General features: G+C 41.1%; 1 protein-coding gene across 1 annotated transcript in view; it reads right to left on the bottom strand.

Annotated features, from left to right (window-relative positions):
* Nucleotides 1–5057: 5057 nt before the first annotated feature.
* The window catches only part of LOC309691252 (uncharacterized protein), a 28504-nt gene continuing 22520 nt past the window's right edge, over nucleotides 5058–11041 (bottom strand). The window contains exon 4 of the mRNA XM_082508853.1: nucleotides 5058–5400. Within this exon, the coding sequence (XP_082364979.1) occupies nucleotides 5368–5400 (33 nt within the window). The 3' untranslated portion in view covers nucleotides 5058–5367. The remainder of the gene's footprint in view (nucleotides 5401–11041) is intronic.

Below are 11041 nucleotides of genomic sequence, written 5' to 3'. Positions count from 1 at the left end.
CAGATCTCGTCTGTCCTGCTTATTGCTGTTCCCAAACCAGGTGCAGATGTTTGCCATCAGGACGCTCTCGATGGTGCAGGAGTAGAAGTTCTTGAGCACCTTCAGTGGCAGATGGAAGTCTCTATGTCTTCTGAGGAAGAAGAGACGCTGACGGGCTTTCTTAACCAGGGAGTTGATGTGGCAGGACCATGACAGGTCCTGAGTGATGTGGACACCCAGGTATCGGAAACTGGAGGTGGTGTCTGATGTGGCTACACAGTCATAAGTGTACAGTGAGTACAGCAGGGGGGCTTAAAACACAGCCCTGAGGCACTCCAGTGCGGAGTGAGATGGAAGGGGAGACTTGTTTTCCCACCCTCACTGATTGGGGTCTGTCTGTGAGGAAGTTGAGGATCCACTGACACAGTGATGAGCTGAGTCCTAGATCCGTCAACTTGGTGAAAAGCTTAGAGGGAATTATTGTGTTGAATGCTGAACTGTAGTCCACGAACAGCATCCTAACATAATTCCCTCTGCCAGTGTCCAGGTGACTCAGGGATGTGTGGAGCAGGTGAGATATGGCATCGTCTGTGGAACGATTAGTCCGGTAAGCAAACTGAAGTGAGTCGATGGTGGCAGGAAGTGAAGAGGTGATGTGATCTCTCATCAGTCTTTCAAAACACTTCATCGAAGTCAGTGCTACTGGACGGTAGTCATTGTGGCAAGCGGGCTGTTGTTTCTTTGGAACAGGAACAATAATGGACTGTTTGAAGCACGTGGGAACCACAGCTTGGGCCAGGGAGAGGTTGAAGATCTCCGTGAACACCGGTGCTAGCTGGTCAGCGCAGGCGCTAAGGACCCGGCCAGGGATTGCATCTGGTCCTGCTGCCTTCCTGGTGTTCACCCTCCTGAAGGTGTTCCTCACGGCATGCTCTGTGATGACGAATGCATTTTCTTCACTGGTGCACTCCGAGCACGCGCAGCCATTTGTTGTTTTAATTACTGCGGCGTCGAAGCGAGCATAAAACATGTTCAGCTCATCAGCCAGTAAAGCATCGGCATTCATCATTGAAGAAGCTGGTCGTTTATAGTCCGTTATAGTCCGCAGTCCTTTCCACAGGCTCCTAGAGTCGTACTGTTGTAGCTGTGACTCTAGTTTTTCCCCGTAGCTCCGCTTTACCTTTCTGACCGTGCTGCGCACGTTGTAGGACGCAGCCTTGTATAGGTCCATATTACCGGAGACGAGCCCTTCATTGTAGGCAGCGGTGCGTGATCTCAGAGCGTCGCGGATGTTTTTATCCACCCACGGCTTCTGGTTGGGAAACGTTCGGATGATAGTTCTTTCTGCTGTGTCGTCCGCTAGTTTCCCGATAAATCCCACAACCGCTCCCGTAAACATGTTGATGTCATCAGAGCTGCGCCGAAACATGTCCCAGTCTGCGTCATCCAGTGCGTCCTGCAGCGCGGCCACTGATTGGTCCGTCCAGCGAGCGACCTCCCTCCTGATTGGTGGTTGCTGCTTTAGCCTTTGTTTGTAAGCAGGCATGAGGAAGATGGCGGCATGGTCCGATTTTCCAAATGCCGGCAGGGGCTGAGCCTTGTAACAGTTCTTGAACGGGGTGTAGCAGTGGTCTAATGTCCTAGTGCCCCGGGTGGGGCAGTTGATGTGCTGGTGAAGGTTGTGAAATGTCCGTTTGAGATTCACTCTGTTAAAATCTCCCATAACAATGAGTGCGGCATCTTGGTGAAGTGTTTGTTGATGTGTGAGAGCCTCATGTAGCTCACATAAGGCAGTGTCCGAGTCCGCGTGAGGCGGAATGTAAACAGTGCAGGCAATGACCGCAGTGAATTCCCGAGGGAGATAGAAAGGGCGACATTTAACGATCAAAAGCTCCAGATTGGGCGAGCAAGAGCGTGTGAGTGGGGAGATGTTTGTGCTGTCGCACCATCTGTTGTTCACCATCAAACACACTCCACCACCTCTTTTCTTCCCCGATTCCATTGTCCTGTCCATGCGGTAAACCAAAAAGAACCCCGTCGGCTGCACGGCGTGATCTGGTATTGCTGGGTTCAGCCAAGTCTCGGTGAAGCAGAGGAGGTTGCAGTCCCGAATGTCTCTCTGTAACTTGATTCTGGCTCTGAGGTCATCAAGCTTGTTCTCAATGGATTGAACATTGGCTAGCAGGACACTGGGCATGGGTGCGCGGTGTGCGCGAGCCCGTAGCCTGTTCCTGATGCCAGCTCTTTTACCTCAAGGCCGTCGCTTAGGGTCGTGTCCTTTGTTCTCTCTCAGGATCTCCTTTGGCCAGGTTGGGTCCGGAGTTAAACATGGTGAAATGTTCATGTATTGTAGACCAATAGAAACCAAAGTTTCTCTACTGTAGCGGATTTGTGTGTTTTGCATGATGCCCATGCAAGATTATGGCAGATATAGCAAAAAGTGACAAAAAACTGCAAAAAGTGGAGAAGTTGGGGCAGAGCATCCAGCACGGCAGCCGACCTCACCGGCGCCATTTTTTCATTTTTAATAGACCTCTCTGCATTGATTCATATCTGTTATTAATCTCTTTCTCTCTTCCACAGCATGTCTTTCATCCTGTCTTCCTTCTCTCACCCCAACCGGTCGCAGCAGATGGCCGCCCCTCCCTGAGCCTGGTTCTGCCGGAGATTTCTTCCTGTTAAAAGGGAGTTTTTTCTTTCCACTGTTGCCAAAGTGCTTGCTCATAGGGGGTCATATGATTGTTGGGTTTTTCTCTGTATCTACTGTACAATATAAAGCACCTTGAGGCGACTGCTGTTGTGATTTGGTGCTATATAAGTAAAATTGAATTGAATTGAATTGAAAGTTCTCCAAGGCATGCTAGAGATCAGCTTCTAGGCTAAATGACTAATGGAGGTCCATTCCTGCCTTATCAGACCTCCAGCTTTTGGGCTTCTGCTGGTCCACCTGCTTTTTAAAGACTGACGACACTAAAGACCAAGGTCTTTCAACCAAGTTACAGCTAAGTGGTTCAGAGATTATCGAATTAACATTATGGATCCATGGCCAGGAAACTCCTCAGGTCTTGATCTGATCCAGAATCTATGATCAGAAATCATCTAAACAATAGTCTAATGAGACTACTTGTTTAAGCAGATGGTCAAGAAGTTCTGTTTAAACTAGAGTTACTACATTCAAGACTTTTTCTACCTTAACGGTTACTCAGTGTGTTCACTGAAGACATGAGTCATATCACTGATTCTGTGTTTTTACTTTAGTCACTCTGTTTGTATGAAATTGTGACTTAAATGAAGATCAGAGCACATTTTGAATATTTACTGCATTTTTTCTTGCAGCTGTATATATGCATTTATCTGTGTGTGCGTGTGTGTGTGTGTTCTGGGGTGGAGACAATGGAAATTGGTTCTCCTTTCTCACTGTAACTCTTTGTTTTGCTGAAGCTGTGCAGGGGATATGACTGTGCACTCCTTTATCGTGTCTGAAGAGGAAAGAGAAAAATCACCCCACCGAGAACAATAGCTGCTGAAAAGTGACAGAGAAAGACACAAAGAAAGGCAGAGAGGCGGTTGAAATGGCAGCCCCTGAGATGGATGACGAGAAATTCCATCTCACAGCTTGCTTTTCCTTTTTCTTGTTTTCTTCCCCTCCCCTGCCTCTGTTGGAAAATATGACCCAGCTAAAAGCCTGCACATACGCTACGCTCCTTAGCTTTTTGTTTGTGTAATTGCTTAAGTGCAGCCAATTACCATATTCTCGAAGAAGAAGAAGAGAATATAAAAATCATAATACACGTGAGTAAACCCCCAAAAAACAAAGCACTGTAACTGTTTCTTCATTTCGAGGCGGCTCTTGTATAAAACGGTACAATTACGACCACATCTGTGCGCCAGTGAGAAGTGACAGTAACAGCCTGGGCTGTCTTTGTCTTCCACTTGAATTTAAATGCATGTTGTCTCTTCACATTTTACTTTATTCAGTCTGTCACAATGCAGGTTTAATAATTCACACCGGCTTCTCTGTCTGAAAAGTTTTGCAGGCTTGAGGGTTTATTCTCCCAAAAGTATGATTGATATTTTATTCTTTTATTACTCCTGTGGATGAAGTGTGTGTACCTCGAGTATTTTCATCTCCAAATCCACCAGAACACTTACTGCTTTATCACAGAAGCTGAACCTCAAGAATTAATGATTAATACCTTGGTCCTGAACAATTATGAAAGGGGGGCTGGTTCTTTCTGAATCAGCCAGTAGTCTCTGGAGGAATCATTGATGAGAGAAGAAGATGATTTTTCTCACCACGTGGAGCCAGTTTTGCCTCGTCGCCTTTTGAGAATCAGCCTGCATTTTTTTAAGGTGCCAGCTTTTTAGCACCAGGTTTTGTTGTTGTTTATTGGTAAAAATGTGTGAAATCAGTTCGAGATTTGACATTTGGTATACATGTATGAATCTGTGTGGTTATGTACTGTACTTTCACAAATTCACACAAGGCCCTTTCAAAACATTGTGCTGGGAGAGTGAAACTCAATGTTTTTGATTCTTTGGAAATTGTAATTTCAGATTAAATCATGACAGATGCAGCTGATGGCAGGAAAAAACTTTAATCACTTCATCAGCAAGGAGTCTCGGACAGCAAAATTGCAAAAACCCGTCATTACACCTATGTTTAAAACCTTCACTCATAAGATCCCAATAATGACTGAAAGAGTTTTGCTGTTTAAATTTCCCTTATTGTTCTTTATTTCATGCTTACACTATTTATTTGATAGTTTGGTATTAGAGGATTTTCATATAGTTTATTAATGGTGTTTTTTGTAAGCTGGAATAATTTTATGATTTGTTTTGATTTCTTGTGGGGTGCTAATTTTCACTGTAACTGAAAACCCTAAAAAAAACCCAACTTCATGGCATATGATTCCCATCCTGAACCCTAAAACCTCTTAAAAATGAGGCAAATGCTCCTTCAGTTCAGTGTTCAAGCGTTTTTCTTCTATAAATTTGGAAAATCAAAATCAAAAAGTATCTAGTTGTAGTCTTGCAATCAGTCTATAGGATAGGGCACTGAAAATGACTCTTTTAGGTTTAGGTTTCTGATTTGGATTCAAATCCAGCCCTTCACAATATAAACTCTGTAAGCTGAAAAATGAAACCGACCCAATGCATTTCAATGTGAACCAACGTGAGCTGGAAAATGAATCTTAACCAAAGTGAAAGACAAAAGCAAGAAAAAGGAAAACCTGAAATTAGCTTAATCTGAACTGTTTTAGCTGCTCAGTCAAACATGGAGGTCATGTTACAATAGGACTGCATCAGGCAATATCTCACTCATCTTTAGAAACAGGTGATGGCGGCAGCAGGATGAATTCAGATGTGGGGACGCATCTTGTCTGGTTATTCCTCCAATCTCACTGGATGCACCGTCATCTTGCACAAGAACAACCAAAAGTTTAATTTAAACCCATCTGAAAGGAAAGAAAACTGAAGTCCGAGAGAGTTTTTACAGGCAACTGAAGGCTGTTTGTGAAATTGTAAGTTAGGTAAGAAAGTTTACAATTATAGAGGTCAAAGTATGAAACTATGATGGGATGATTTGGCCCAGAGTTATTTATTATTGCATCATAGCTTTTTTCCTGTCTGTATAAAACAATCATTATGAATGTTATAATTAATTTAATTAGTGTAAACTGAGCCTGGATAAGCAGCTGGAATGGATTAACTAATTAAAAATTATTCATTTGCTGAAGCTCAATCAACAATCCACTTCTGAAACAATCTGGCTTTTAGTTTATAGGAGTGCAATCACATAATGATAATTTATTTCTAACAAATGTAAGACTTTTGTTAATCAATTATAAGATGCTTTAAAATGCAGCCATTTTATTTTCTTAAATTTACTCAAATTTGAAGAAAAAGTAGTTAATTTCTGTTCAGAGAATGCTGATAACTTTAACGCTCTCAGATCCCCTAAGAGACCCTAACCCTGTTTCCTGGTCCACTACTCCACTACACTGATTGAGGGGGTCTAAAAGAAAATATATTAGTGGTCATTCATCTGTGAATGACTCATTGCTCAGGCTCAACTTCTGATCATACTTTTAAGCCTTTTTTGTCAGTTTCCACTCAGTTCTTGAATTTAATCTAATAATCCAATATGTCTTTGTGCTCCTGTAGAAATATCCCTCGGGTACATTTGCCTGTTGCTGAGAATCACTGATTTACATAAACCGTTAGGAATGGCGTGTGTGGCCACACGATGCATATCAAAGAAATCAACCTAAAGTAGTCCATTTACATCTGAAGTTAAACTGGCAGTAGAAGCAAGAGTAGAATAATCTGACAGCTAAGGGCCATTTAACGCAAATTGAGGTCAACTTGACAAACAGCAACTAAGAACTGCGCTGAACATTCCTGACACAAAAGAGGTATTTTAAAGCGTGAGGACCCAAAAGCGTCTCCTGTGTGTTTGCAGGTTATAAAAGAGAACAAAAGTGACCTTTTATTCAACTGAGAAGCCGGGTTAGAATACGTGCAACGTAAATGCTGGAATTAGCAAACAGTTATAAAACTATGTGTGTTCCTACCCATATGGAAAAGATATAAAGTTTTTATCTGTCTTGTATGAAACTTGTATGAAAAGCATACAAGAGTGAAAGCACATATAAGATCCCTTGAAAAATTATATAATGAAACTTGTATGTTTTGTATACTTACTAAAAAAATATATGAAAGTAATGAGAAAGTGGCCACTTTCATGAGTAAATCATGTAAGCCTTATATGATTTATATATGATTTACTCATGAAAGTGGCCACTTTCATGAGTAAATCATATATGTTTTTACTATGTCTTTTCCATATGGGTAGGCATTATTTCAAGTAATTTTAACTGGTTGTGTGTAAAAAAAGAAAACCTACATAAAGATGCCCCCCCCCCCCCCCAAACCCTCCCTGTGCATCAGCGCTCCTCTTCCCTTATTCAGCCACCCTGAATAAGGGAAACCGTTCAAATTGATGGCAGAAAGAAAAGTCAACTCAGCTGTGGCTGTGCGACACAATTGATGATAGGATTTTGTTTTACTAAGAGGTTTTCTTCTTTTGATGTCTCCTAGAGGAGGTTGGGGTGGATGGTGGGTATAGAAAGCGCTACATTAAGACTTTTTTCTGGACTCCTGATACTGGTTTAGGTTTTGATCATGTTACCAGGATCAGGATACCTGTAAGTACATGCAGTGTGGATGGGAAGTGTTAGCAAAACAAGCTCAACAGTGAAAAAAGAGCATCTTCAATATTGTTTTTATTAGATCATTTAATATTTCATTATTGCACTGAGTCAAAACTGCATTTTCTTTTGCTCCTTTATTCTACAGAAACTCAATTTTAGTCATTATTTAAAATTAATTATTTCAAGGGGAAAGGTATATAGAAATGTATGGTCTCCGTACTGCCAACTACAGAGTAGAAATTATTCTTATAAACATGGAGCATGTAGAGGAACTAAGATTATTAATGTGAAAATATTTCAGTTTTAAGTGTTTGTGGAGAAAGAGAAAAAATGTCCTTGGACTGGATGCTTTTCATTTACCAGCCAGGTTTTGCATGACAAGCTTTTTTGTAGTATTCAAACAAACTATTATACTACCAAATCATATGAAAGCTGGTGAAATGCTGTACTGAAAAACTGTAACTGGTGATATTCACATGTCTGTGTGTAACATCAGTCAGCCCTTTTTGCAAATATTAGATTCATGGGAAATAAAACTGCGTGAATAATGATTGTTTTCTTGTTACAGTATGTATTCCATAGATAGATGTGTTTATGTCTGTTGTTTCCATCTGCCAGTTTCTTCTTCATGACCTTGTGTTCTGCACTTCCCGGAGCCCTCACAGACACCTTCCTGCTCTCCTGACGTTTCGAGACGAGGTAATCCCTCCGTTGTTTCAAACCAGAAGAGGGAGTACTGTTTCACTTGCAGAGTCACTGCACATCCAAGTTTGCTGACCTCCGTTATTCTTGAGCACACATTTCCTCACAAAGCCGAGCTTACCCAAAGAATACAAAGATAAACTGCTGGACTAGTGTTTTTTTTAAGATTTGCAGAGAACATGTACAGACTGGGATCTGTGGTCTATGTGCTTAAAATGAAAAGGAATTAGAGGTATGATCTGATGATCTTCACCTGCTTGTAGGGAAATTCAAGTTTTCTGCCTTTTCATATAAAGCAGTGTCACCAAATATGAGGAGCAGATATTCGACCTATCAGTACTACACACAGTACATCTGAGGTGTTTGATCCTCTGTGACCCATAAATAAACATAAGCAAATAGACTGATTTTTGACACCTCTACACGTATTTATGAAAATGACCACCAACCTGATGTTCCTTAAGGAATCCATCTCTAAGGAAAACTGCCGGTATTCCCAGCCAAACAACTGGATTTACACTTTCACAGTATCTGTGTGGTACAAACACACTCCTGTGTGCACTGTATGTCTCTCAGACATAAATCAAAAGATTACAATCTAAGTAGATTTTTTATTAATTTACTTTCCCTGTTGTATCAAACATGTCGTTTTGTGCTTTTCTTTATTGCTTTTAAGAGTTTTAAGCTTTCAATCCAGGATTTCTTTATTTTATTTAAATTGCCTGTATTTAAATTTTATTGTATTTTATCTTTTATTATCTTTTTATTTATTTATAGCTATTTTGATATAGTCATATGTTTCTTATTAGACATTTTTAATGTACTTTATGTTTTTGATGTTAACTTTTTGTTAACTTTTCATTTTGTCAAATTACTTATTATTGGTTAGTATTTGTTTTTCTCTGCCTTATTATCGGCTTGTCAAACATCTAACACGCGCTTTGAACTGCTTCAGCCTGCATTCAGCAAATTACAAAAGAAAACATCTTTTAAAAACAGGAAGTATATTTGGGTGAATTTTGTATTTGTCATAGTCCTGGGCCTTTGACCCAGGTTTTTGAGTTTGTTTAGTCTTGTTGTTCATTTTTGCAGAATATTCAGATTCTGATCTTCAGTTAAAGAGAGCCTCTGAGTTCACTTACATTTCTAATTCTTAGTTCTTATTAAATTTAACTCCCTTTCAGGTCATGTCTCTTCATCTTTTTTCGGTGTGTCCTCCTCACTGTCCTCAGTGTGTAAACAGTCTTTGGCGCCTCTCTCTGTCTCCTGGCCCTGTCACGTGGGTGTTTCTTATGTTCTAGTTTGGTTATTGCTTGCTTTCATGTCTGCTCCCCTTTTCCTGTCCAGCCTGTTTTTTCTCCCCAGTTTGTCACGCATTTCCATGGCTGTATCCCAATTCAGGGTCTGCAGCCTTAAAGTACGCATTTCAAGGCCGATTACGTCACAGCGGCGCGCCGAAGGCTGTCCCAATTCAAAGGCTGCTCGAAATGCGGCCCTGAAATGCGTCCTTCATTTCCCTGAATTTTAAGGCTGTGGCAGTGTAGACTTCGTGGCCCAACATATCCCAGAATGCATAGCGCGGCGATGGGTATGGATAATTTTGCCGAAAAAAAACGGCGGACGAGGGGCGGCCGAAGAGTACACTTTGAGTAAGTACTGAATATTATGTCACTTATTTATGTGCAAATGTTTAATAATGAGGAACATTAAAACATTACTGTTGGCCACATGTCGGCAAAGTTATGTGACATTAGTGACGTTTGTACTAACTTGGTTTTAAAGCCTTTACTTTAAAATATACGCCGTTCAATAGCTGAGCTTAATCTTACAGAGATTGATCAAAACTCATGTAGAAAGAAACAAACAAATGAACAAAAGATTTTCTCCTTCATTTCTGTCAAACAAAGTTGTATGACACGTTTCCAGTGGTTAGTATAATGGTTGCTAGGCAACCTGGGCAGCGCAACGGAGGCTAGACCATCCCATTTCACAAGCCTCGCACTTCCGGCCTTAGCGGTCTTTGAGTACGCGGCCCTTGAGGATCGTTGAGGCTGCGTGCTTTAAGGCTGCAGACCCTGAATTGGGATACAGCCCATGTCCTAGTGTCAAGTTCACGTGTCTTTGTCCGAGTCTCTGTGTGCTTGTCACTTCCTGTTTTATTTCGACAGTCTCACATGCTTTGCATTTAGCTTTGCTTCCCCTGTTTCGTTAGTCGGATTTGTTCCAGCTGTGTTTTCCACCTGTTCCTCAAACTCTCGTTATCCTGTGTATTAGTTTAGTCTTCCTCTGTTCCTCGTACGTCTCTCCCTCATGTTGTGTGTGCTCCTGTCTGTTAGTCAGGGTTTGTAGTTTCAGTTAGTTTATTTCAGTTCAGCTCTGCTCGTTACATTGTACATCAGCCATTTGCCAGGCTCAGCATGTCTTTAGTTAAGTCCTGCATTTTGGGTCCTCTCTCTGCCTGCCACACAACCGGCCCATGACAGTATCACAATGCACTGCAATCATTTTAAGACCAAAATCTAGATTAACAGCTGACTTTTTAATGCTTTGATAAACAACAATTTCAGCAGATGTCCTCTCAGTCTGGGTGTTTGTTCATCTGTCACTGTTTTAAACTAAATCTGAACAAACATCTGCAGAGGTGTGGAACATTTCAAAGATTTTGTGCAGAAACTCAGAATATGTAGAGTAAAATGCCTGGTATTAAAACATATATTATCCTCGCCACACCATTTGGCTACTTCCTGTAAAAACATTCATTTACATACTGATATATTTCTTTGGGGCACTGCAATATTTTTAGCTAGTAGAAATTATTCCTATAATGAATTTGTCAAAAACAGCTGAGTTTACAGCAGATAAACTAGTTTACAGCTTGCTACAAGGCAAAAAAACCCCCAACTTATCATTTACATACAGGCTAAAGTTCAGGGTGGCCCAACAGAACCAGCTGTAGCTGCTACTGAACAAGACCTCTTGATAATTTGTGTTGGTGGAGCCTTTCTGCTGCATTTTTAATGGAAACAAATGTCTGCGGTATGGACCATCGAAATAGTTATGCTAGAGTTTTTAGTATTTCCTGTATCTAATTAGCAGACATTTGTCTTGGAATGAGGCTTGCTAATGAATCTGGGTAACATTAA

This window comes from Aulonocara stuartgranti (genome assembly GCF_965226115.1).
Source record: "Aulonocara stuartgranti genome assembly, chromosome: 16".
Taxonomy (NCBI): Eukaryota; Metazoa; Chordata; class Actinopteri; order Cichliformes; family Cichlidae; genus Aulonocara; species Aulonocara stuartgranti.
The sequence above is the reverse complement of the archived record's forward strand: the minus strand, read 5'-3'. Positions and strand labels throughout refer to the sequence as shown.